The 27,973-nt window shown below is 45.3% G+C and overlaps 2 protein-coding genes across 9 annotated transcripts in view; one reads left to right on the top strand and one right to left on the bottom strand.

Annotated features, from left to right (window-relative positions):
• LOC140733384 (FHF complex subunit HOOK interacting protein 2A-like) overlaps positions 1–2,308 on the top strand; it is a 75,607-nt gene extending 73,299 nt beyond the window's left edge. For all 4 annotated transcript variants that reach the window (XM_073056664.1, XM_073056646.1, XM_073056656.1 and 1 more), the window contains one exon: positions 173–2,308. In XM_073056664.1, coding sequence (XP_072912765.1) covers positions 173–275 — 103 coding nt within the window. In that variant the 3' untranslated portion in view covers positions 276–2,308. The remainder of the gene's footprint in view (positions 1–172) is intronic.
• A 968-nt stretch (positions 2,309–3,276) lies between these two features.
• On the bottom strand, positions 3,277–27,915 carry LOC140733401 (transcription factor IIIB 50 kDa subunit-like). Of its 5 annotated transcripts, none has more exons than XM_073056711.1 (5): positions 27,685–27,915; positions 15,542–15,702; positions 14,411–14,470; positions 11,555–11,876; positions 3,277–4,176 (listed from the first exon to the last, which is right to left on the bottom strand). In XM_073056711.1, the coding sequence occupies exons 2-5, from the start codon at positions 15,693–15,695 to the stop codon at positions 3,471–3,473; spliced, it is 1,242 nt and encodes a 413-aa protein (XP_072912812.1). In that variant the 5' UTR covers positions 15,696–15,702; positions 27,685–27,915; the 3' UTR covers positions 3,277–3,470. The 5 variants fall into 5 exon arrangements, with proteins under 5 accessions (XP_072912812.1, XP_072912794.1, XP_072912822.1 ...); XM_073056693.1 differs by having other exon boundaries at positions 27,709–27,915; XM_073056721.1 differs by lacking the exon at positions 27,685–27,915 and adding an exon at positions 27,653–27,671.
• Between the last annotated feature and the right edge of the window lie 58 nt (positions 27,916–27,973).

Raw genomic sequence — 27,973 nt, 5'->3', positions numbered from 1 at the left:
AGGCAAAATGTTTACGAGGCGGCATGAAAAAAAACCATGCATTAGCCGCTCCGGATTATAGGCCGCAAAGTTCAAAGCTGTTCAAAATGTGGGAAAAAAGTAGCGGCTTAAAATCCGGAATCTACGGTATATAAATATTAACTCAATATTTGTTTCTGTGAACATTTTGCAGGGTGGATCATGCAATATTACTGAAAGGAGTGATTGTCCTGGAGGAATTCTGCAAGGAGCTGGCTGCAATATCATTTGTCAAATCGTCGACAGAACCCGATTAAACCAGGATAGTTGGGATTGTGGACACGATTGAACTACGTTACTGAATGAAGTGCATCTGTCTCCTCTTCACCACAGTATGGAACTTCCGTCCACTAGGATTTGCATTTAGCAGTTGGACTTCTTGTCACTGTGCTTTTTTAAAAATCTATTCCTCTTTGCCCTGAGATAAACATCCTGAATTTAGCTTGCACCTATGAGTGGGTGAGCTGTATTGTGCTGGGAATAAGGACTTGTTACTCAACTTTAATCAGCGGAATTCAATTTGCACCAAGACCAAATGTTGGTCTCCTGAGTGATGCTCATCGCAACACTCGCTCTCTAAACATCTCCTCTCAGTTTTTCCCATCCTTTCTTTGCTCCCCTCCCCTTTCTGAATTTTAATCTTACATTGTTATTAACTGACAATGTTTCCTGACTCAGAACGCACAAGTTATAAGATTATATAAAATAATCTGAGTGAAATGTTTCAACATTTCCGAGTTGTCTGAGAGTATATAAATGCAAGTCTTATTTGTCTTTAAAGATGAATTAATTACACTGGACAGCAAATTCTTTCCAAAGTGTTGGTTCTTCAGAATTTTTTGGGGGTTACGTGGCTTCAAGCTGAGCTCAGATATAATTTCAGACTACTTATATCACGTAGGAATTTGGAGAAACAAGAAATTAATTTTTATTGAATATAATATGTTCAATTGCTGAAGCTTTGCAATAGGTCAACTAAGCTAAAAATGTTTCGATGATGATTTTCATCTTTACTCAGTGGCTTTTTGCTTGTGTGTCCAACAAAAATTATCCAGCAATGGTGGGTTCCAGTTGCCCTGATACTGTTTCTCCATGACCACACTGTATTGCTGAAACCTTTCACCGTGCTCATCACTGACAGCCCAAGATTTGCAGGGAAGAAGTCTAAATGGGAATGCAGAAGATGAGTCTTTAGTGACATGTTGCACTTCATGGTTTTGTAGTTTGAAGTATGTTGACATAGTTTGGTGCTCTGTAGATGCCAAGAAACTTTTCAACAACATTCTTGAATGCCTTCCGTTGAATTTTCTCTAGTCACACTAGAAGTTCATCGACTTTCCTGTTGTTGATGACCATTTTGATTGGTAGTACAACAAAAATGCCTTTCCAACTCTCGGCATCGGTTATTCTGGAAAACATCCATCTCAAATATTGAAATCTTTTTCCTTCACCTTTCATCGCTGTCACAAAATTTTTAATAAGCCCCAATTTTATATGGAGAGGAGGCAAAAATATCTTTGTGGTCTACAAGTGGCTTATGTGTCACGCTTTTCTGCCCTGCTTACAAAGTGGCCAATACTTTTAAATGTACTGAGATTTTTTTAGCATAGCTGTCTTATTTGCAAATGAAGCAACAGTAGTTGGTGTATCTGAGCAACATTCCCAGAATCAGCACCACTGCTTTCAGATCACTAGTTGTATTTGCTGTATTGTATGTGTTTCAACAAGACTTCTAAATTTCGGTAGTTTTCTTTCACGCGTACTGCATAGCCAATTGGTGTTGAAGGGTGGACACTGCCATCGTGTAGTCGCTCAGTTTTCAGGCTTAATACTGAAGAATCAATAACAAGATACCATTGTTGTGGGTCTTGCTGGCAACCCTAAACATACCCAGGCTTGCCTGGACAAGATAGAAAACTTTTCAGCTTAACATTGTGGGCAACGTTTTAATGGACTTGAATTACGAATTGAAATAACAAATTTAGACGATTCCAAAGAAATGGTGCATGTTGGGGAAGTTTCATGGTGATTTTCATGATCAGCATTCTAAAATAAGATATACCCAAAAGTATTCAGGGAATACAACCTTTGTTGTCCTGTGTTATAAGGCTCTCAAGTTATTTGGAAATGGTGTCTGGTACAAGCAGCATTTTAATGAGGATTCCCTATTATTTAAAACAATGTTTCCCACAATTTGAGATTGGTGGCATGGTCTTATTAAGAATCTAGAACAGTACCTGCAAGAGAATGAAATCTTCACCTAATTGAATAAACATTTGTGTTCTTTGGTGGTTGATGTTAAGCATGAAATCACTCGCTGCTCTGGGGTTGTCGCTCCACTGCTCATGTTCTGAGGGTTCCTCCAAGACTCAAGTAGATAAATAGTAGTCTTAACTTGTTGGAGGTCTGAAATTCGAATCTGCACTGTCGAGGCCCACCTCACTGAATTGCAGAGTGACATGTTGGCAAATACTTAAAAATAGAGAAGGTAGTTCCCTAAACTATAGATGGACTGCAAAGAATGACTTTATCAAACACCCACCGATCAGGCCTTCAGCTGGTGAGTCCAGGAGTTAGATAGATGATCCCAGTGCTTGCAAGAGTACGGGTACAAAACCAGCCCTCTTTTACAAAAGGGAGGCATTCCTGGACAAATGTTTAATCAAGTTAAATTTCATAAATGAAAAACCTAACATTCAGTGTTAGTGGATTTTATTACAGTGCATTCCTGTGGTAAGAGTGGAATATTCTTCATAGATTTGATTTGTGAATTAGACACATACCCAAAGCATCACCTGCTCTCATTCTGTGGCCATCACTGGCTTTTCATTGTCAGCAAGTGCTGACTTTGTCCTTTGAGAATGTTCAACTGACTCTGGTTCAATTCACTTCCTCAACACACACACTTTCTCACGTTACCTTTCCCAACATCTTATGGTCGTGAGATGAAGTGTTGTCACATAACAACTTTTTAAGTTTACTTTTGACCAATGCCTGTTCTGACTTAAACTTTTAACTTCAGAATGGCAGATATAAACCATGGCCATGTTTCAAAACACCTATGGGACTTGCACACAACCACTCTTTGTCAGACACACTTTGTTTCATGGAGGCAAATTTCCCAGGAACCTTAAACCATTAAGATATCATTCAAGTTCACTGACTGCAGCTAGGGCATGCAAATAAGTCCCAGGAGAGGGATAGCAGTGGTCTTGTAATTTTCAGAGGAAGACTCACAAACAGAATCAACTCTTGGGCTACACATGCACTAGCTCATTCAATTTATTAAAAACTAGTCAAAAGTACTGACAGAATGATCATATTGTTCTCAGTCAAATGGATTTGTCTTCAGCTGGAATGTGTCTATTTCCTCACATTGCTTCTAATGGTCCAGTGATGAATCTTGGACTGACGACCACAGACACCAGCAACACTAGGTGCGTATACAACAGCTAGAGAATGGCACGTGCTGCTTGGAATGTTGCAACTTCTTCGGGAGTCCTTAGGTATTGCTCGATTTCACTGTCTGATATCTCCTCCTCCCCAGTGGTTGGATTACTGCAGCTTCTCTCCGGCTCCAGGTTCAGATTTTTCCTCTTTGTTTGTGTGAGGCATGGAGGGAGGAAAACCGGCGCGGAGCGTTTCCGACTCGACCCTGGCTCCTGTGCCTGGTGACAGCTACTGTTCTCGCCAGCTGCTGACACACATTCTTCCTGCGAATCTGTCTGTGCATTTGCGCTTTCTGTCCAATCGCAGTCAAGTGTCTGTCTCAATAATAAGGTGCGATGGCGGAGAATATCACTGGTATATTTCACCACAGTTTTGGCCTCGATTTGCTGACCTCTCAGCCAGGGCAGCTGCGATGCTAGTCTGACTAAAACACCAGTGATCTCTTTCAGCCGCTGAGAGGTGGGTGGTGGCAATGAAATTCCAGCCAGCTTGCAGAACCTTCCCATGCTACACTTCAGGCGCTGCGCAGGGAGCAAGGACTGCCAAGCCAGGTAAGCTGCTGCTGTGATGATGGGGACAGGGTGTCTCCCTGTCACCAGCCACGTTTCACTGGCCAGTTCCACCAACTGCACTGCAAGATCCACCACCTTGTCTTTATCCTCTAAAAACTGGGGCGGAATCAACCTGGAATTCTGGAGCAAATTAAACCTTGAAAGAGAATAGAAATGAGTCAGAGGGGTCAGTATGATCAAAAGCACATGTGCCCTGTCTAAGAGTTATGTCGATATCTTCAAGCTAGCACAGGCAATCTGTTGAAGGGCAGTACAAATAAGCCAGGTAACTACACGTCAGTGAAGCTTACATCAATTGGTATGGAAACTATTGAAAAACAATCAGGATTTATCAACACTTAGGATTATCTATGATCAGGATTCACCTACACTTGGAAAGATGGGTTTGATTAGGGATAGCATGGCTTTATCTGTGGGAAATCATGTGTTATTAATTTTTTTGAGATAACTAAGCAATGACAGATTGATTACATTGTCTACATTAACCTTAAGGCCTTTAACAAGATCCCATATGACAGGCTGATCAGAGTCACACAGCATTCATCCCAACTGGCCCATACCAATGAAGATGTCCATCTTAACACAATTCTATTTGGCTCATATCCTATGCCTTTCCCATCTATGTACCTGCCAAGTATCTTTTAAATATTCTTAATGTATCTACTTTAACCTCTTCCTCTGGCAGACTGTTGCAAGAAAAATAAGGTTATTCTAGTAGGTGATTTTAACTTTAAAGGCTAGAGGGGATAGAGTTTGTCAAATGTGTTCAGGAATGTTTTCTCCAGTACATAGAAGTTCCAAAAATAGAGGGTGTGATACCTAATCTGCTATTAGGGACTGACAGGGCAGGTGACAGAGGTTTGTGTAGGGTAGTGGTCACCAACCTTTTTAAGCCCAAGATCCCCTACCTCGACCTTAGTGAAAGGCAAGATCGACCCCAGATCGATTAGTTACACGCATGCGCACTGCGCCAGAAAAGACCCGAAGTAAAACCCCGCAACCAGAAGTAGAAATAATGCATAAGCACCAGGGGTACCCACCCTTTTTTTGCACTGCAGACCGGTTTAATATTGACAATATTCTTGTGGACCAGTCGACGGGGGGGAATTAAATATGATGGGAATACAGCGATACTCGAAGCAGGTTCCTTATCCAGTCTATTCTGCAATTTAGTTTTCGTGGCTCTCAGCACTTAGCTACTGTCCCGCGCTGCTCACATTTTTTCCGCTGAGAAAACTCAGCGGGTTTGTCTTTAAGTGCGGGGTGCTTGGACTCAAGGTGCCAAAGCAGTTTTGAGGGCTTCATTGCCTCATTAGACAGCCTCCCGCCCATCTGCAGCCAGACGCCCTGGTCAGGTGCGGCTGGCTGGTCATGGATGGGGTGAGAGGACAAGGTCAGGGCCGGAGGTCCCTGTGCCGGGGCCGCGGCGGTCGCAGTTCGGAGTGAGTGACTGACCAAGCGAGGAGTGCGACAGGCCCACCCCCCTTGTAGGATCTATCGGCCGACCAAAGTTTGTCTCAAGGGATGACTTTCAATATATCGCAGCGAGGTAGCTGCTCTGCTACTTACAAAACCTTGAGCCCGAATTAGGTCGTCTGTGAATATTTTAGCACCGGGTTCCCCACAAACATTTGGTGTGGTAAACAGGTTTAGAGGCGGCGCCCATTTGTCCATGTTCCAGGCCAGTAGCATCGGCAGTTCCCATCGGCCACGCTCCGGGCCAGTAGCATCGGCGGTACTGAAGTACCCTGTGTAGTGTGGGGGAGCTATGCGCGTGCGCACTGTGCAGAAAGAACGGAACTAAAACCCCGCAACCCGGAAACAATCTCTCAACAGTATTTGTGTATTTATTTTTCTTTTTTTTTGGGATCTACTGGGAAAGTCTCAAAGATCGACCAGTCGATCGCGATCGACGGGTTGGTGACCACTAGTGTAGGGGAACATTTTGAATCTATTGATCATGATACCATTAACCTCAAAATAATAATACTGATACGTGTGACTTTAGCTTCTCCCTCTCAAACCGCAGAAATTGAAATTGCTATTGAAACTCCTCCATCAACTCCTGCCTGAGAAGCGACTTGGATCCACTCTAATTTGCTTACCAGTGTGACAAGTCCACAGCAGATGCCATTTCGTTGGCGCTTCACTCAACGCTGGAACATCTGGACAGCAAAGATGCATACATCAGGCTGCTCCTTATCAGCTACAACTCAACATTAAATACCAGCATCCCCTCAAAACTAATCAGTAAGCTTCAAGACCTTGGCCTCAATACCTCCTAATGCAATGGAATCCTCTATTTCCTTATTTGTAGACACCAGTCAATGTTTAGCTCCCTGTTCTACACACTTTGCACTTATTGCTGTGTGGCTAAGCACAGCTCCAATGCCATTTTCAAGTTTGCTGACAACACCACTGTCATTTTCCAAATTAAAGGTAGCGACAAATAAGAATATGGGGGGAGGTTGAAACTCTGGCTGTGTGGTGCTACAACAACAAGCTCTCACTCAATGTCAGCAAGACCAAGGAGCTGATTATTGACTTCAGGAGGAAACCAGAAGTCCATGTGCCAGTTCACATCGGGGGATCAGAGTTGGAGAAGGGCAGCAACTTTGAATTCCTCTGTGTTATAATTTTGGGGAACCTGTCTTGGGCCCAGCACAAACGTGAAATTATGAAGAAAGCATGACAAAGACTCTACTTCCTTCGGAGTTTGTAAATATTCAGCATGAAATCTAAAGCTTTGACATGTGTTATGGAGAGTATATTGGCTCGTTGCATCACAGCCTGGTATGGAAGTACCAATGCCCTCGAACGGAAAATCCTACAAAAGGCAGAGGACACAGCCCAGTCCATCGCAGGTAAAGCCTTCCCCTCCATTCAACACATCTGCAGGAAACGTTGACAGGAAAGCAGCATCCATCATCAGGGACCCCCATCACCCAAGTCATGCTCTCTCCTCACAGCCACCATCAATAAGAAGGTGTGAGCCTCAGGACTCACACCTGTCGGTTCTGGAACAATTATTACCCCTCAACCATCAGGCTCTTGAGCCAAAGGAGATAACTTCACTCAATTTCAATTGAGACATTGAAATGTTCCCACAACCTATGGATTCACTTTCAAGGTCTCTTCATCTCATTTTTTCAATGTTTAATGCATACTTATTCATTTTTATTATTTAGTTCTACTTGCACAGTTTGTAGTCTTTTACATATTGGTTGAATGCTGAAGTTGGTGCAATGTTTCATTGATTCTATTATGATTATTATTACGGATTTATTCAGATTGCCTGCAAGAAAATGAATTTCAGGGTTGTATATGATGTCATATATCTACCTTAATACTAAATTTTTTGAACTTTGCAGGATGAATTCTATCATTATGATCACTGTCTCCCAAAATTTCCTTTACCTTAAGCTCCCTAATCAAATCCAGTTCATTACACAACACCCAATCTAGAACGGCTGATCCCTAGAGAGCTCAACCACAAGCTGCTCTAAAGTCATCTCATGGGCATTCTACAGATTCCCACTTGGGATTTTCCTCATTGGGAACCTCATTTTCCCCATTACCTGCAAATTGAAACTCCCCATGACAATCATAACATTGCCCCCTTGACATACCTTTTCTATCTTTCGTTGTAATTTGTAGCCCACATCCTGGCTACTGTTTGGAGGCCTGTAAGTAACTCCCATCAGAATCTTTTTACCCTTATCTTTACCTACAAGGACTCTACATCTTCAAATCCTGCGTTACCTGTAGCCTCATGTAATGAGGCTTTGAATGTAGCCTCATTGCAACAGTAGAGGAGGCCATGGGAATGGGACGTGGAATTAAAATGTGTGGCCACTGGGAGATCCTGCTTTCTCTGGCAGACAGAGTGTAGGTTTTCAGTGAAACGGTTTCCCAGTCTGCGTTGGGTCTCACCAATATATAGAAGGCCGCACTGGGAACACCGGACGCAGTATATCACACCAGCCGACTCACAGGTGAAGTGTTGCATCACCTGGAAGGACTGTCTGGGGCCCTGAATGGTGGTGAGGGAGGAAGTGTAAGGGCAGGTGTAGCACTTGTTCCGCTTACAAGGATAAGTGCCAGGAGGGAGATCGGTGGGAAGGGATGGAGACAAGTGAGTTGCGTAGGGAGCGATCCCTGTGGAAAGCAGAAAGAGGGGGGAGGGAAAGATGTGCTTGGTAATGGGATCCCATTGGAGATGGCGGAAGTTACAGAGAATTCTATGTTGGACCCGAAGGCTGGTGGGGTGGTAGGTGAGGACAAGGGGAACCCTATCCCGAGTGGGGTGGCAGGAGGATGGGGTGAGAGCAGATGTGCATGAAATGGGAGAGAAGCATTTGAGAGCAGAGTTGATGGAGGAGGAAGGGAAGCCCCTTTCTTTTAAAAAGGAAGACATCTCCTTCGTCCTGGAATGAAATGCCTCATCCTGAGAGCAGATGCGGCAGGGTAGTAATCTCTGGATCGCTGCCTGTGCCATGCTCCAGTGTGGATAAGAATAGGATGATTTAGCAGGTGAATGTGTGGCTGAAGAACTAGTGCAGTGGTCGATAGATCATTGAGATCTCTTCTGGGGAAGGTATGACCTGTACAAAAGGGACGGGTTACACCTGAACCCAAGGGGGTCCAATATCCTTGCAGGCCGTTTTCATAGAGCTGTTCAGGAGGGTTTAAACTAATTTGGCAGAGGACTGGAAACTGGAGTGATAGTGCTGAGTATGAAGAAGTTGGTTTACAAACAGAGGCAGTGTGTAGTGAGACTCCTAGCAAGGAGAGGCTGATGATAGGGCAAAATTGCAGTCAACAGCTTGAGTTGCAATGTAAAAGGTGAACAAAGTTGAAAAGGGTGAATACAGGAATTAAGGTGTTACATTTGAATACGCATGCAGAAAACAGGAAAAGGTAGATGAACTTGTTACAGATTGGTATGTATGGTGTTGTGGGCATCACCGAATCATAGCTGAAAGAATATTATAGCTGGGAGGTTAATGTATCGAAAGGACAGGCAGGCAAGCAGAGAGGGTGATGTGGCTCTGTTAGTAAAAAAAATCAAATCCTCAAAAAGAGGTGACATAGGGTTGGAAGATGTTGATTTGTTGTGGGTAGAGCTAACAAACTGCATAGATTAAAAAAAACCCTGTTTGGAGTTATATACCAGACCCCCAAACAGTAGTAAGAATGTGGTCTACAAATTACAACGGGAGACAGAAAATGCATGACAAAAGGACAATGTTACAGTAATCATGGGGGATTTCAATATGCAGGTAGATTGGGAAAATCAGGTTGGTGCTGGATCCCAACAGGGGGTATTTCTAGAAAGCCTACAAGATGGCTTTTTAGAGCAACTCATGGTTGAGCCCACTAGGGGATCAGCTATTCTGGATTAGATGCTGTGCAATGAACCAGAATTGATTAGAGTGCTTAAGGTAAAAGGACCCTCAGAGGCAAGTGTTCAGAATATGACTGAATTCACCCTGAAGTTTGAGGAGAAGCTAAAGTCAGATGTGTCAGTATTACAGTGGAGTAAAGGGAATTACAGAGCCATGAGAGAGGAGCTGGCCAAAAATTAATTGGAAAAGAACACTGGCAGGGATGATGGCAGAACAGCAATGGCTGGAATTTCTGGAAGCAATTCAGATGGCACAGGATATATAAATCCCAAAGAGGAAGAAGTATTCTAAAGGCAAGATGAAACAACCATGACTAACAAGAGAAGTCAAAGCCAACATAAAAGCAAAAAAGAGGGCATATGATAGAGCAAAAATTAGTGGGAAGTTAGTGAAGCTTTTAAAAACCAATAGAAGGCAACTAAAAGAGTCATTAAGGAAAAGATGGAATACAAAAATAAACTAGCCAATAATAGAGGATACCAAAAGTTTCTTCAGATACATAAGGTGTAAAAGAGAGGTGACACTGGATATCAGACCATTGGAAAACAATGCTGGAGAGGCAGTAATGGGGGACAAGGAAATGGTGGACAATCTGAATAGGTATTTTGCATCAGTCTTCACTGTGGAAGGCACTGGCCGGATGGTGGAAGTGTCAGAGTGTCAGGGGTCAGACAAGTGTGAAGTTGCATAGCTAGGGAGAAGGTTCAGGGTCTGAAAGAGGTGGCTGAAGAGATCATGGAGGCATTAGTAATGAACTTTCAAGAATCACTAGATCCTGGAATGGTTCTGGAAGACTGGAAAATTGGAAATGTCACTCCACTCTTCAGGAAGGGAGAGAGGGAGAAAAAAAAAGGAAATTATAGGCCAGTTAGTCTAAACTCAGTGGTTTGGAAGGTGTTGGAGTCGCTTGTTAAGGATGTAGTTTTGGGGTACTTGGAGGCAAATGATAGAACGGGCCATAGTCAGCATGGTTTCCTCAATGGAAGATTTTGCCTGACAAGTCTGGTGGAGTTCTTTGAAGAAATAGCAATCAAAGGAGAACCGGTTGATGTCGTGTACTTGGATTTTCAGAAAGCCTTTGACAAGGTGCCACAGATGATGCTACTAAACTAGTTAAGAGCCCATGGTATTACAGGAAAGATACTAGCATGGATGAAGATGGACAAGTGATGGTCAAAGCCTTTGTAGTTCACTCCATGCTGCTTTTAATCAACTGGAATGTTAAATTAGTCCTGGGAATTTATCTACTTTTAGAGATACTTGACTTGAAAATCACTTTGTCTATCCTATTCCCATACGCTTCCTGTTTAACCACAAAATTGTTGGTGTTTGCCTCTATTATAAAGACACTTTCAGGGTACTTATTAACGACGGTTCAGTAATGCAGCCGGGAGAGCTGCTGCCTCCCAGCTTCGGCCCTCAATCCCAGCCTCAGGTGCTCTGTCTGTGGAGTTTAAATGTTCTGGATAAGGGTAGGATTAGTGTGAACAACAGGTGTTTGATGGTGAGAACAGACCCCATGCTCCCTATGACTCTTAACAACCCAAACACACATCCTCCGCTCCCACATAGCTTTTCTTGACCCAGCTGGTCTCTGTGCCTTCCCTATTTACAATGCTCTAATGTAGTCCTCTAAGAAATTATTGGCCTGTGCTATCTTGAAATAAATCCAATAGTTTGGCATTGGGTAAACTATGGTGGGAAAGAATTTCCTCCCCTTCCCACACCACCACCATTCAGTTGGCCTGGACTTTCATCCAGATTTTCATGACCCCTGTAAAGACAGGTTGAGTGCCAACTAGATCACAACAACTGGATGAGAGTTGAGGGGTCTAGACCGACCATTTGAAATTTTCATGTTATATCACCTCAATTGCAAGTCCAGAGCAACCAAAGTTGGCAATGGGCAGAAAAGGATTCATTTCTGAATGACTGTGTTTTACACACAGTGCAGTATACGGTAGCTCTGTCTTCACTATTCTGTGTGCCAATGAGCCTGCTCTGAATGCAGAGCACAAAACCAGTGAATCTGTACCCATCCACTCGTAGGTTAATTCACACTGTAAGAAGTTCAGATGGGATGACAGAGTGAGAGGATTTACTAACCCATTGCAGTGAGTCGTCACCAAATCCTTCAGACTGAGAGTGGGAATATCCAGCTGCAGTTCTTTCACCAACTGCAGGTAGACAGTCGAGAAGAGGGTGGCTTCCACGTGGAGGAGAGAACACAGGGTGCCCATGGTCAGAGGCCAGTTATGCTGTCGACAAGCAATGTGAATACAGCAGCCCACCAAAGCCTCTTTCTTCTCCAGAGTGACATGCAGAAACTCCTCGTGGTCGTAGGCTCGGACATAAAGCTCCATGGCTGTGTCCTGTACAACTGGACGCAGACGGAGAATTTGGCACAGGTCACGGACCCGCCTCATACCTAAAGACAGACACGGCCCAAGACAATCACAGTGGAAGATAAATGCTTCAAGTGCTAACAACAATGCCCAGACTCAATACATTAATCCAAAAACTGAGATAGTCACTTCTCAGGCCAATAGAACATAATACGTGTTTCTGTGTACGCATGTGTGCAGTGGGAAGATGTGGTGTGCAGGGCTAGAGCAGTTAATAGAGTGATACAGCCATTTTGCCCAATTCGTCCATGTCATCCAGGAGGTCACCCTGAGCTAGTTTCATTGGTCTGTTTCCCTCTAAACTTCACCTATCTATGTATCTGTCCAAATATCTTTTAAACGGTGTAGAAGCAGGTACAATTACCTCTTCTACGGCAGCTCTTTCCCCATACTGATACTAGCATGGATAAAGCATTGGCTGGTTGGCAGGATGCAAAGAGTGAGAATAAAGGGATCCTTTTCTGGTTGGCTGATGGTGATCAGTGGTGTTCCACAAGGGTCTCTGTTGGGACCGCTTCTTTTCACATTGTATGTCAATGACTTGTATGACAGAATTGACGGCTTTGTGGCTAAGTTTGCGGACAATAGGCAGAGGGGAAGGTAGTTATGAGGAAGTAGAGAAGCTATGGATGGACTTTAGACAGATTAGGAGAATGGGCAAAGAAGTGGCAGATGGAATACAGTGCTGGGAAGTGTATGGCCATGCACTTTGGTGGAAGAAATAAAAAGGTTGACTATTTTCTAAATGGAGAGGAAATTTAAAGATCTGAGGTGCAGAGGGACTTGGGAGTCCTTGTGCAGGATTCCTTAAAAGTTAAATTGCAGGCTGAGCCAGAGGTGAGGAAGGCGAATGCAATGTTAGCATTCAATTCATGAGGACTAGAATATAAAAGCAAGGATGTAATATTGAGGCTTTACAAAGCACTGGTGATGGTTCACTTGAAGTATCATGAGCAGTTTTGGGCTGCTTATCTGAGAAAGGATGTGCTGACTTTAGAGAGGGTTAAAAGGAGGTTCATGAAAATGATTCCAGAATTGAAAAGCTTGTCATATGGAAGCATTTGAACCTGTATTCACTGGAATTCAGAAGAATGAGGGGTGACCTCATTGAAACCTATCGAATGTTGAAAGGCCTCGATAGAGTGGATGTGGAGAGGATGTTACCTATGTTGGGAGTTGAAGATCAGAGGACACAACCTCAGAATAGAGGGCTGTCCTTTAGGACAGAGATGAGGAGGAATTTCTTTAGCAAAAGTGATGAAACTGTGGAATTCATTGCCAAGGAAGGCTGTGGAGGCCAAGTCATTCAGTACATAGACAGAGGTTGATAGATTCTTGATTAGTCAGGGCATGAAAGGATACAGGGAGAAGGCAGGAGATTGGAGCTGAGAGGGAAAATTGGATCAGCCATGATGAAATGGTGGAGGAAACTCTATGGGGCAAATGGCCTAATTCTGCTCCCATATCTTACGGTCCACTGGTCTTCACATTTTAAAAGTGCTTGAACAAGACATAAGCCTGCTGGAATGTGAGATAGGACTGAAGAGCTTTCTCTGGACATAGTGCACCAAATAGCCATTTATTCAAGTCCTTCCAGCAGCCAGATAGTACTGCTGGAGCATCTCTGCTCAATTCCCTGAACTAGGCAGTAACTATAGGCTTTTGTTAAGGATTATACAAGTAGCTTTTCTAATCATTGAACAGGCACACAACTAATTGAAAAGCTCATTGGGACATAAATATACACAATACCTAGGGCAGTAACAGTGACAGAGACAGATGTTGATGGCATTCCCTGCCTGGCATGCTGAGAGCTAACTGCATTTCTTCACTTTCTCATTCCTTATCTCATTGCAGTGGATAGTGAGGTCAGCTGAGAAGATCACCTGGGTCTCTCTTCCCGCCATTTACACTACACGCTGCATCCGCAAAGCAAACAGCATTATGAAGGACCCCATGCACCCCTCATACATACTCTTCTCCCTCCTGCCGTCTGGGAAAAGGCACCGAAGCATTCCGGCTCTCACAACCAGACTATGTAACAGTTTCTTCCCCCAAGCTATCAGACTCCTCAATACCCAGAGTCTGGACTGACACCAACTTACTGCCCTCTACTGTGCCTATTGTCTTGTTTATTATAATGCCTGCACTGTTTTGTGCACTTTATGCAGACCTGGGTAGGTCTGTAGTCTAGTGTAGTTTTTTTTCTGTGTTGTTTTCACATAGTTTCAGTGTAGTTTTTGTACTGTTTCTTGTAGCACCATTGTCCTGAAAAACATTGTCTCGTTTTTACTGTGCACTGTACCAGCAGTTATGGTCGAAATTTCAATAAAAAAGCGACTTGATTTGTTGTTCCTCTACACACCCTGTGCATCGGGCAGCAACCTTGCCACTTCTTTAGCATTTGTGTTTTTTACGAGGTTGAGTGGCTAGCTGGACACTCAACCCAGCACAGATGGAAAGTGTGCAAGGAGCTGGCCGGATTCAAACCCTGGATCACTTGCCCCAGTCCAGTGTGAATGCCACTACCCCACCGGCCGGATATTCCACATCTTACCTTGTACTTTATTCCGACAGGGCATCTTCGCTTCAGCTGTGCTCTGGGTGTAGTTCACTGCTGTGGATTGAAAGAAGTAAACTCAACAACAGAGATCGAATAGGGAGCGTCTCCTGTACAGAACATTTGATCAATAAACTGTGACAAGGCACGGGGTCCTGGCTGATAGTCTTTACCCTCAATACCCCACAAATCTCTTCACTGTGATCAGGTACAGAAGTCCAGGGTGTTTAGGTCTGCTCTAATTCAGGGATTCCCAGCTAGTAACAACAGAAAGCATGTTTAATTTCCTTCTCTCTAATCCAGACATTACTGGGTCAAGGAATACAAAAGAGAAAATCTGCAGGTGCTGAAAATCCAAGCAACACACACAAAATGCTAGAGGACCTCAGCAGGCCAGGCAAAGACCTTCCAGGCTTGGCGACTCTTCACCTGTGAATCTGTTGGGGTCTTATACTGTGTTCGGTGCTCCCGGTGTGGCCTCCTGTATATCGGTGAGACTGATGTAGATTGGAAGAACGCTTCGCCGAGCGTCTGCGCTTCGTCTGCCAGAACAAGCGGGATCTCCCAGTGGCCGCCCATTTTAATTCCACTTCCCATTCCAATATGTCCATCCATGGCCTCCTCCACTGTTGTGATAAGGCCACACTTAGGTTGGAGGAATAACACCTTATATGCTGTCTGGGTAGCCTCCAACCTGATGGAAGAACATCGATTTCTCAAACTTCCGGTAATACCTCCCCCCCCCCCCCCCCCCCACCTTCACCATTCCCCATCCCCTTTTCCCTCTCTCACCTCATCTCCTTCCCTGCCCATCGCCTCCTTCTGGTGCCCCTCCCCCTTTTCTTTCTTCCATGGCCTTATGTTTCTTTCACCAGCTCTTTACTTCATCCTTCCCCCTCCAGGTTTCTCCTATCACCTGGAGTTTCTCTCTCCCCTCCCCCTTTTAAATCTACTTCTCTTCTCCAATCCTGCCAAAAGCTTTCAGCCCAAAAGGCCTCAGACCCCAAGACTGGTCTGACGTTCATGATGCCAAGGGTCCCCACCGTTAACTGTACACTTGATGCCCCGAAGTGCACACTGAAAGCAGAACAACTCCTGGAGTAACCAGCTCCAAGCCAAGCCTCTTACCTTGGAGGAAAGTTTCTTCGGTGCGTGTCGTAGTGAGCAGCCCCTCGGTCAACAGGAAACCACATTCGGTACACACCATGTGGTTCTGGCTGTAATGTGTGTCTTCTTCCACTGCATTGGATCCACACTCAGGGCACCTGGTCTGCCCAGCCATCTTTACACTAAAACAAGACAGAGTGGTTGAGAGACTACTACGTTCACAAAGACCAGACAGTGAGTTTCAGCACTCTCTCAGAGAGAGGACTGAGGGAACAGAAGCCCTGGGAGCACAGTCCAAACTTCAGCACATCAGTTTGCTATAAAATGTTTGCAAGAAGTTTCGGGAAAGTTGGAACTCTCGAGCCACAAAGTTGATTGTTTATTCCCCTACATAGACGCTGTCTGACTTGCCGAGTTCCCTCAACATGTTCCCTGTCCTGTCACCACTGTGACACTACTACAGCTAAGGGCGGAGTTCGGAGTTCAATCCCAGCATCCTCTGGAAGGAGTTTACATCCTCCCCGTGAACACCCGAGTTTCCTCCCACAGTCCAAAGTCGAAACGGTTAGGAGGTCAAGTGGTCATTGTAAATGGTCCAGTGATTGGGTTCGTGTTAAATAGGAGGGTTGCTTGGCAGTGTACCTCCGTGGCCCAGAAGGGCCTGTCCTGCACTCTAAATAAATAAAATTAAATATCTATTTTAAATGTGTTCAATGAAAGCATCTTCTTTGCCTTGCTGAAAACCAAAATGCCAAAAGTTCACCCTTCCACCAAAGTTCCTGCTCCCCGAAGGGTAAGAATGGTACCTGCTAGCTGCTTGTCCTGATACAGCAAAGGCATCCCTCCCAGAACTGCACAGTCCCCAGGGTGGCCCTCACCAAGCTGCCATATAGTTGTAACAAGACATCGTTATAATGTACTCAGATCCTCTCACAATGAACGCTACCAAATTTGACTGGGGGGGGGGGGGGTGATGAGCAGAGAACGCTGCCTAACTCCACTCACGGTGGATGGGTGTGCTGGATACACAGCAAGTTTGGTCACAAGGGGCAAACCGTGTAGTGGAGGGGGATTATATACATAAACACACAGGTTCCACTTCTGAGCCTTGTGGAAGACCAACTGGAGAGGTGGTGGGGGACGGGTTGAAGGGGTGAGCGAAAAGAGGAGGTAGGAGGACAAAGGAGGGAAGGAGGGTGCGAGAATCCACGCATTTCGGACTGACCGTACAATGGGGTCCGGTCCACGGAAATTCTAACACCTTTGCTTCCTGTCTGCCCGTCACAAAAATGGCTCCGGGCCCAGAAACGTACTGTTCTAGCGTGCCCGTCAAAAAGATGGCGGTGGCGCCCCCATGTGATCTGCTAGCAACGAATAGCGAGCCGGCAGCGTCTTTTTAAACGTCAACATAAATTATATTCGTAAGTATACAAAAAAATAGAAAAACAATGCACGGCTTCCCTTGCATGCAGGGTCTTTCAACTGGTGCATTCGACAACTTTCGCACATTGTACTATCACTACCTGCAGAGTATAACCACCGCCGCCCGAAGTGTTAAAGACCCAGCGCCCGGTCTCTCACGCACAAGTACCTTGGACTGCAGGCCTACTGCACGTACACCTAACTTAAGGGTGACCCTCACCTCTACATAGGCTGCAGCCTGACATTGCCAAGCAGTTGTACTCGTTGTAAAAAGTATGAGGTTGTGATAGTAGGTGATTTTAAGTTTCTGCATATTGACTGGGAATCCCATACTGTAAAAGGACTCGATGGGATAGAGTTTGTCAAATGTGTTCAGGAAAGTTTCCTTCATCAGAATGTAGAAGTCTCAATGAGAGAGTGTGTGACGCTGGATCTGCTCTTGCAGAATGAGACAGGGCAGGTGACTGAGGTTTGTGCAGGGAAACACTTTGCATCCAGTGACCACAAGGCCGTTTGTCTCAAAGTACTGTAAATATGCAAAGAGATGAGTCTGGTCTGCTGGTTGAGATTCTAAATTGGAGCAAGGCAACGTTGATGGTATCAGAAAGGATCTGGCAAGTGTGGATTGGGATAGGGTGTTTTCTGGCACTTGGTAAGTGGGAGGCCTTCAGAGGTGAAATTCTGAGAGTACAAAGCTTGTATGTGCCTGTAACAGGTTTAGGGAACCTTGGTTTTCAAGAGATATCGAGGCCCTAGTTAATGAAAAAATGGTTTGTAGCAGATATAGGAGGGGAGGAACAAATGAGGTGCTTATGGAGGATAAGAAATGCAAGAGAACACTTGGGAAAGAAATCAAGAGGGCTACAGGAAGGTGTGAATTTGCCCTAGCAGAAAAGGTGAAGGAGATTCTACAGATATGTTAAAAACATAGAAAACCTACAGCATAATACAGGCCCACAAAGCTGCGCCAAACATGTCCTTACCTTAGAAATTACCTAGGGTCACCCATCGCCCTCTATTTTTCTGAGCTCCATGTACCTGTCCAGGAGTCTCTTAAAAGACCCTATCATATCCGCCTCAACCACCGTCGCTGGCAGCCCATTCCACGCACTCACCACTCTCAGTGTAAAAAACTTACCCTGACATCTCCTCTGCACCTACTTCTGAGCACCTTAAAACTGTACCCTCTCATGCCAGCCATTTCAGCCCTGGGAAAAAGCCTCTGACTATCCACATGATCAATGCCTCTCATCACCTTGTACACCTTAATCAGGTCACCTCTCATCCTCCGTCGCTCCAAGGAGAAAAGGCCGAGTTCATTCAACCATTTCTCATAAGGCATGCGCCCCATTCCAGGCAACATCCTTGTAAATCTCCTCTGCACCCTTTCTATGGCTTCCACATCCTTCCTGTAGTGAGGTGACCAGAACTGAGCACAGTACTCCAAGTGGGGTCTGACCAGGGTCCTATATAGCTGCAACATTACCTCTTGGCTCTTAAACTCAATCCCACGATTGATGGTCAATACACCATATGCCTTCTTAACCACAGAGTCAACCTGCGCAGCAGCTTTGAGTGTCCTATGGACTCAGACCCCAAGAACCCTCTGATCCTCCACACTGCCAAGAGTCTTACCAATAATACTATATTCTGCCATCATATTTGACCGACCAAAATGAACCACCTCACACTTATCTGGGTTGAACTCCATCTACCACTTCTCAGCCGTTTTGCATCCTATCCACACTATCCACAACACCCCCAACCTTTGTGTCGTCAGCAAATTTACTAACCTATCCTCTACTTCATCAACACACATAAAATGGTGGTGGAACGCAGCAGGCCAGGCAGCATCTATAGACGTACAGTTGACGTTTTGGGCCGAGACCTTTCGTCAGGACTAACTGAAAGAAAAGATAGAAAGAGATTTGAAAGTGGGAGGGGAGGGGGAAATCCGAAATGATAGGAGAAGACAGGAGGGGGAGGGATGAAGCTAAGAGCTGGAAAGTTGATTGGCAAAAGGGATACAGAGCTGGAGAAGGGAAAGGATCATGGGACGGGAGGTCTTGGGAGAAAAAAAGGGGGAGGGGAGCACCAGAGGGAGATGGAGAACAGGCAAAGAGTGATGGGCAAAGAGAGAAAAATGGGGGAATAATAAATAAGGGATGGGGTAAGAAGGGGAGGAGGGGCATTAACGGAAGTTAGAGAAATCAATGTTCATGCCATCAGGTTGGAGGCTACCCAGATGGAATATAAGGTGTTGTTCCTACAACCTGAGTGTGGCTTCATCTTGACAGTAGAGGAGGCCATGGATAGACATATCGGAATGGGAATGGGATGTGGAATTAAAATGTGTGGCCACTGGGAGATACTGCATTCTCTAGTGGACAGAGCATAGGTGTTCAGCGGACAGATCATCCTCATCCAGGTTATTTATAAAAATCGCAAAGAGTAGGGGTCCCAGAATGGATCCCTGAGACACACCTCTGGTGACCAACCTCCATGCAGAATGTGACCTGTCAACAACCACTCTTTGCCTTCTGCGGGCAAGCCAGTTCTGGATCCACAAAGCAATGTCCCCTTGGATCCCATGCCTCCTTGCTTTCCCAATAATCCTTGCATGGGGTACCTTGTCAAATGCCATATACACTGCATGTACTGCTCTACCTTCATCAATGTGTTTAGTCACATCCTCAAAAAATTAAATCAGGCTTGTAAGGCACGACTTGCCCTTGACAAAGCCATGCTGACTATTCCTGATCATATTATGCCTCTCCAAATGTTCATAAATCCTGCCTCTCAGACCCTTCTCCATCAACTTACCAACCACTGAAGTAAGACTCACTGGTCTATAATTCTACTCCCTTTCTTGAATAATGGAACAACATCCGCAACCCTCCAATCCTCTCCCTTATTGATCATCACCAGAAGCTTAACAATCTCCTCCCTCGCCTCTCACAGTAGCCTGGGGTACATCGCATCCAATCCCGGTGACTCATCCAACTTGATGCTTTCCAAGACCTCCAGCACATCCTCTTTCTTAATATCTACATGCTCAAGCTTTTCAGTCTGCTGTAAGTCATCCCTACAATCGCCAAGATCCTTTTCTATTGCGAATACTGACGCAAAGTACTCATTACATACCTCTACCATCTCCTCCGGTTCCATACACACTTTCCCTCTGTCACACTTGATAGGTCCTATCCTCTGACGTCTTATCCTCTTGCTCTTCACATACTCGTGGAATGCCTTGGGGTTTTCCTTAACCCTGTCCGCCAACCCCTCTTCATGGCCCCTTCTGGCTCTCCTAATTTCTTTCTTAAGCTCCTTCCTGCTAGCCTTATAAACTTCTAGATCTCTATCATGACCTAGTTTTTTGAACCTTCCGTAAGCAAAAGGATTGCAAGGGACAAAATTGGTCCTCTGGAAGACCAGAATTGTAATCCATGTGTGGAGCTGAAAGAGATGGGGGAAGATCCTTAATGAATTTTTTTGCATCAGTATTTACTCAGGAGACATAGAGTCTACAGAAGTGAGGCAAAGCGGCATCAGCTTCATGGACCCTGTACAGATGACAGAGGAGGAGGTGTTTGCTACCCTTAGGGTGGATAAATCCCCAGGGCCTGACAAGGTGTTCCCTCAGATCCTACAAGAGGTAAATGCAGAGATTGCTGGGGTCCTAGAAGAGATATTTAAATCATCCTTAATGACAGGGGAGGTAGCAGAGGATTGGAGGATAGCCAATATTGTTCCAATGTTTTTAAAAGGCTCTGAACAGAAACCAGGAAATTATAGGCTGGTGAGTGTGACATCAATTGTGGGAAAGTTATTGGAAGGTATTCTAAGGGACTGGATATATAAGTATTTGGACAGATGTAGACTGATTAAGGGTAGTCAGCATGGTTTCAAAGGTTCATTTTATTATCAAAGTACGTACGCAGAATACAACTCTGAAATTCGTCTTCTCCAGCTAGCCATGAAATATAGAAAATCCACAGAAACTGTTGAAAGAAAAGGCATCAACCACCCCCCTCCCACCCCTGCACAAAAGCAAAACTCAAACCCCTCGCCCTCTCCCTCGCACAAAAACTGACAGCTCTCCCACCCAGGAAACATCAAACCCCTAACACCCAAACCCCTCCCATGCAAAAAAAATCTGTGACAATAGCATCAAACCTCCAATCCTCTCTCATACACAAAAATTGAAGTTTGCCCACACGGGAAAACACCAACAAGAACATCAGATCCCTAATCCCCAACCCCTGCCTCACTCAAAAAGTAACACCTGCCAATCGGCAACAAGAAAGAAAGCTCAAGAAACTGACGGAGACCAATATAAACTACAGTCCGCACCAATAATCATGTCCTGGAATTCCAAAAACATCCTCCGTCAGCCTTGAGGAGTGCGACAGTTTGAACTCAGTCCTTCCGTGGGGAGTGACCGCTGAACCATGGCCTTCCTCAGTTAACATATGAGGAGCATTTGGCAGCTTTGGGCCTGTACTCATTGGACTTTAGAATAATATGGGGGCGGGGGGATCTCATTGAAACCTACTGAATGTTGAAAGGACTGGATGTGGAGAGGATGTTCCCTGTGGTGGGGTTATCCAGAACTAGAGGGCACAGCCTCAAAACTGAAGTGTGACCTTTTAGAACAGAGGTAAGGAGGAAATTTTTTAGTCACAGAGTAGTGAATCTGTGGAATGCCCTGCCACAAACTGCAGCAGAGGCCAAGTTGGTGCGTATATTTAAGGTAGATGTTGACTGTTTCCTGATCGGTCAGGCATCAAAGGAAGATATATGGTATATAGCAGGTATATGAGGTTGAATGGGATCTGGGATCAGCCATGATGGAATGGCAGAGCAGACTCGATGGGCTGAATGGCCAAATCTGCTATGTCTTATGGCCACGTGAGCCTCGTGCATTGTAGGTCATGTCTAACCAATCTTATAGACTTTTTTGAGGAAGTTACCAAGAAAGTGGATGAAGGGAAGGCAGTAGATGTTGTCTACATAGACTTTAGCAAGGCATTTGACAAGGTCCTACTTGGGAGGCTGGTGAATAAGGTCCAGTTGCTCGGCATTCAGGACGAGGTAGTAAATTGGATTAGACATTGACTTTGTGGGCGAAGCAAGAATGGTAGTAGAGGGTTGCCTCTTTATCAATGATCTGGAGATAATGTGGTTAACTGGATCAGCAAATTTGCGGATGACACCAAGATTGGGGGTGCAGTGAAAATAAATAAGCAGTAAGTATTGAGAACATGAGGTGAAGAGTCCTTGGAAGTGAGTCCGTTAGTTGTGAGAACTAATGATGGGGCAAGTGAAGTTATCCCCTTTAGTTCAGAAGCCTGATGATTGAGGGGTAGTAACTGTTCCTGAACCAGTGGTGTGAGCCTCAAGACTTCAGTACCACGTTCCTCATGGCAGCAGAGAAGAGAGCATGTCCTGATTGGTGAAGATTCCTGATGATGGATGCAGCCTTCCTGCGACAGCACTGCATGTAGATGAGACCAATCGTGGGGAGGTCTTTACACGTGATTCAAGGGCACACCCGGCTGTGATGCAGCCAGTCAATATACTCCCCATGGTACATCTATAGAAATTTGTCAAAGTTTTAGATATCATGCCAAATCTCCACAGACTCCTAAGGAAGTAGAGGCACTCCCTTGTTTTCTTCATGATTACATAGATATGCTGGGCCCAGGACAGGTCCTCTGAAATAATAACATTGAGGAATTTAACGTTGCTAACCCTCTCCACCTCTGATGAGGACTGCCTCATGGATCTCTGGTTTCCTTCTCCTGAACTCAATAATCAGCTCCTTGGTCTTATTGACATTGAATGAAAGGTCGTTATGGCACCATTCAGCCGGATTTTCAATCTCCCTCCTAAATTTTGATTCATCACTGACTTTGATTCAGCCCACGTCAGCAAACCTGAATATGACATTGGAGCTGTGCTTAGCCACACAGTCTTAAGTATAAAATGAGTAGAGCAGGGGACTTAGCACACCCGGTGCACCTGTGCTGATGGAGATCATGGAGCAGATTTTGTTGCCAATCCGAACTGACTGGGGTCTACAAGTGAGGAAATCCAGATTCCAATTGTAAGGAGGTATTGAGGCCAAGATCTTGGAGCTTATTGATTAGTTTTGACAGGATGGTGGTATTGAACGTTGAGCTTAGTCAATAAAGGGCATTCTGATGCATGCATCTTTGCTGTCCAGAGATGGACATGTTGTTGCAGTAGGCAAATTGGAGCAGATCCAAGTCGCTTCTCAGGCAGGAGTTGATGTTTCATCAGCAACCTCTCAAAACACTTCATCACTGTGGATGTTAGTGCTACTGGATGATAGTCATAGAGACAGGTCACCACATTCTTCTTAGGCACCAATATATTCGAAGTCTGCTTGAAGCAAATGGGTACCTCAGACTGCTGAAGTGAAAGGTTAAAGACTCAGTGAACACTCCAGCCAGTTGATCAGCATAGGTTATTAATACTTGGCTAGGTAACCCATCTGGGCCAGATGCTTTTCATGGGTTCACCCTTCTGATGGCTGCTCGTACTCTGGCCTCAGAGATTGAAATCACAGGATTGTCGGGGGCTGTGGGTGTTTGTGATAGTCCCTCCATCTTTTAACGGTGGAAGGGAGCATGGAATGCATTGAGCTCATCTGGAAGTGAAGCCATGTTGTTTGATTTACCTTTAAAAGTGGTGATAATATTCAAGCCACCCCCCCCCCCCCCAACTGCCAAGCATCCTTCGTTGATTCAAGTTTGGTCTGAAATTGTTGCTTCACCCATATATTCCAGGCACCTAGCATTCCAATTAAAAATCATGCCCCACAGCTTTCCTTTAAAGTTCCCCCTCTCACCTCAAAGCTTGGCATTTCTACCCTGGGAAAGAGACTCTATCCAGAATTCTTTATAAACTTCTAACAGGTTTCCCCTCAGCCTTTACTGCTCCAGACATCTGGTGTATTATGTGCAGTTCTGGTCACTGCATTATACAAATACTTTATTGTCACCAATTGATACTAGAGCATACAATCATCACAGTAATATTTGTTTTTGCGCTTCGCGCTCCCTGAAGTACAAATCGAAGTAAATATAATGAAAATTTATATTATAAATCATAATTACAAAATAGAAAAGGGAAAGTACGATAGCGCAAGTCAGGTCCGGATATCTGGAAGGTACGGCCCAGATCTGGGTCAGGATCTGTTCAGCAGTGTTATCACAATTGGAAAGAAGCTGTTCCCAAGTCTGGCCGTACGTATCTTTATGCTCCTGAACCTTCTCCTGGAGGGAAGTGGGACAAAAAGTGTGTTGGCTGGGTGGGACTTATCCTTGACTATCCTGGCAGCACTGCTCCGACAGCCAGTGGTGTAAAGTAAGTCCAAGGATGGAAGATTGGTTTGTGTGATGTGCTGGGCTAGGTTCATGATCTTCTGCAGCTTCTTCCGGTCTTGGACAGGACAATTTCCATACCAGGTTGTGATGCACCCTAGAAGAATGCTTTCTACGGTGCACCTATAAAAATTAGTGAGGGTTTTAGGGGACAGGCCAAATTTCTTCAGCTTTCTCAGGAAGTAATGACGCTGGTGGGCCTTCTTGGCAATGGACTCTGCTTGGTTAGACCGAGTCAGGTCATTGTGATATTCACCCCGAGGAACTTAAAAGCTTTTTACTGGAAAGATGTAGAGGCTAGGAACAGTAGATGATCACAAGGACATTGCCTGGATTGGACAGTGTTAGCTTTAAAAAGAGGTTGGATAAATGTTTTTGCTGGAGTGTTGGATGCTGATGGAGAGACTTGACCAAAGTTTATAATGCTATGAGCGGCATAAATAGGGTGGACAGTCAAAGATCAGAATGGGAATATCAGACAGAGCACAGGTCAGTCATCCAATCTGCATCTGGTCTTACTGATGTAGAAGAGGCCTATACAGAAAATGAAGTTGGATGACGTGCACATGAATCTCTGGAAGAGTTGTTTAGATCCCTGTAATGTGGTGAGGGAATCACCAATATCCCTGGCAGGGGGAAGGCATGCATCTCCATTGCTTCACACACCCATGCTGAGCTTGTCAACTGCATTAGAGCTGCTTCATGCACCCATACTGAGCTGACTAATTTCATCAACTTTGCCTCCAACTTCCACCTTACCCTTAAATTCACTTGGTCCATTTCCAACATCTCCTTCCTCTTTCCTGATCTCTGACTCCATTTCTGCAGACAGACTGTCTATTGATGTCTTTTATAAACCTACCGATTCCTACGACTGTCTAGACTATACCTCTTCCCACTCTGTCTCCTGTAAAAATGCTATTTCTTTTTCTCAGTTCCTTCATCCAAGCCGCATCGGTTCCAGGTTGATGCTTTCCTTTCCAGGACATCAGAGATGTCCGCATCCTTCAAAGAACAGAGTTGCCCTTTGTCCTACCATTGATAATGCCCTCACCAGTATCTCCTCCATTTCCTGGACATCCACACTCACCCTATTTTCCTATCACCTTATCAGGGAGAGAGTTCTTCTTGTCCTCTCCTACCACCCCTGAACCTGCACATTAAAAACATCATTCTCCAAAACTTTTGCCATCTTCAAACATAGCTTTACATTCCCCCTCCATTTTCCGTAGTTATCACTCCTTCCGTGATTCCCTTGTCCATCCCCACTATTCTCCCTTGTGGCACAAACCACTGCAAGTGGCCAAAATGCTTCAACCACCCATTTACTTCCTCCCTTACCTCCATTCAGGTGTCCGAATAGTCCTTCCAGGTGAGCCAATACTCAATGCAGCCTCCTCTACCTTGGTGAAACCCAGCATACTGTAAATCGGGGGGACCACTTATCGAGCACCTGCACCTATGCTCCATTGCCAAAAATGGAATTCCCTGATGGCCAACCATTTGAATCCCTATCTCCATTCCTGTTCCCATTCTGACTCTTGGGGTGGAGGAGCAACACCTCATATTCCTTCCAGCTTGACAGCATGAGCATTGCTTTCTCCTTCCTTGTTCTTCCACTCCACACTCTGGCCTTTTATCTCTTCCCATCTGCCTATCACCTCTCCTAAAAAAAAACTACAGGAGTTTTTTAAAGTATGGTTAATTGCTATCACCCCTTCATTCTACGAACTGCAGAACTTATGCTTCCCCTGTACAGTGCACTTAAAGCCAATACCCCTAATCACGTGCTTGACTGGGCAGTGGACATGACAAGGGCATTTAATGACACCAAACAAGCTCTTTCCATTACTGGTGCACCCACTTGCCAACACACCCATAGCCATTACTACTGATGTTTAAGACTGTTGTGGGTGCATGAACAGTTACTCATTGGTGTGTGGCAACCACTCACTTTCTTCAGCCACTAGTTCCGCCCCCTGAAATGACAGACAGCACATTTGACTGTGAGCTTCTTGGTCTCTACGTGGCTGCCCACCATTTTTGTTTTCTTCTAGAGGGTCACCATTTCATAGCGTTTGTTGACCACAAACCCCTCGTGCGCATGATGGCCAAAATATCAGACCCTTGGTCTGCACAGCAGCAACGCCGCCTGGCCTAAATATCAGAGTTCACAACTGATATACAACATATCAAAGGGAAAAGTAACGCCGTGGCTGATTGCCTCTCACAGCCAGCCATTGAAGCCATACAGACGGGGGTTGCCTATGCTGGCACAGCAGCCGGCCAAGCTGCTGACCCAGAAGTCCAGGTTTACTGAGCAACATTCACGGGCCTGTGATTGGCTGACGTTAAGTACAGGGAAGCTGGGGTTTCTCTCCTGCGCGATGTCTCAACCAGTCGCCCTCACCCCATCATGCCTGCAAACTGAAGGTGGACTATTTTCAACTCCCTACATGACCTCTTGCATCCAGACCGGAAGGCCCCACAGAAACCGACTGCACTGAAGTTTGTGCGGCGCGGCCTTTGAAATGATGTGCGTGATGGGACTGCAGCCTGTGTGGAGTGCCGGTGGGAAAAAATTAACCGTCATGTTCAGGCGTCATTGGCATCTTTTGAGGTCCCTGAGCAACGGTTTGACCATGTTGGTCCTCATCCCCCCCCTCCTGCGGCTCCAAGCACCTCCTTACTGTGGTCCATTCCACCATGTGGCCAGAGGTTGTCCCCCTATCATCGACGATAGATACAGACGTGGCTTGGACATTCATCAATACTAGGTTGCTCGGTTTGGCACCCTATCTGATATTTCCTCTGACCGCAGTCTCCAATTCATATCAGACCTCTGGACTGCGATGGCCCACAACCTGCAGGTACATCACACCATGGTGTATCACCTGCAGCCCAATGGCTTATGAGTGCTGGCATGATCATCTCCCGCATATTCTGCTAGGGCTCAGAACTGCTCCAAAAGGGCCCTACAGTCGTCTGCGGTTGAGTTGGTATACGGGCAGCCGTTACGAGTGCCAGGAGATTTCATTCCTGACGCCCACAACTGCCTTGTCTTCCTCTCAACAGCGTTCCACCCTCCTCAGTAAATTCAATTCCTTTTTACCCACTTCCACCTCCCATCAAGGTATACAGCACCCTTGGGCTCCTGTGGACCTATATTCCCCCTCGTTTGTTTTCATCCACCATGACACACGCCAACATCCCCCGAGGCCCTCTCAAGATGGCCCATTCTGCGTTTTGGAACAGAGAGAGAAGACTTTTATCATATATAAGAGGGGTAAACCCGTACATCTTTCCGTAGATCTCCTTAAACCGGCCCACCTGACGATGAGTATGTCAACACACCTCTGGAGGAGTCAGAGGCCTTCACCCAGGAACACAGGACCCGAGCCGGGCGACAGGCTCGCAATGCCGGTTTTAGTGAATGCTGTGGGGGCTTGTGCAGGGTAATGCAAATCGGTGGAAACGTACAAAATTCACATCCGCCGCCATCGAGCCGGGAGTCACTTCAGAGGCGGGTCTGACGTAATGACGTAATTACGTAAAGGGTTTCAAGTTACTTTGACCTCAGTTTTGTTTGTATTCGATTAATGAATTGCTGCGGCTTTTC

The sequence above is a fragment of the Hemitrygon akajei genome, chromosome 1, assembly GCF_048418815.1.
Source record: "Hemitrygon akajei chromosome 1, sHemAka1.3, whole genome shotgun sequence".
NCBI classification, from domain to species: domain Eukaryota; kingdom Metazoa; phylum Chordata; class Chondrichthyes; order Myliobatiformes; family Dasyatidae; genus Hemitrygon; species Hemitrygon akajei.
The sequence above is the reverse complement of the archived record's forward strand: the minus strand, read 5'-3'. Positions and strand labels throughout refer to the sequence as shown.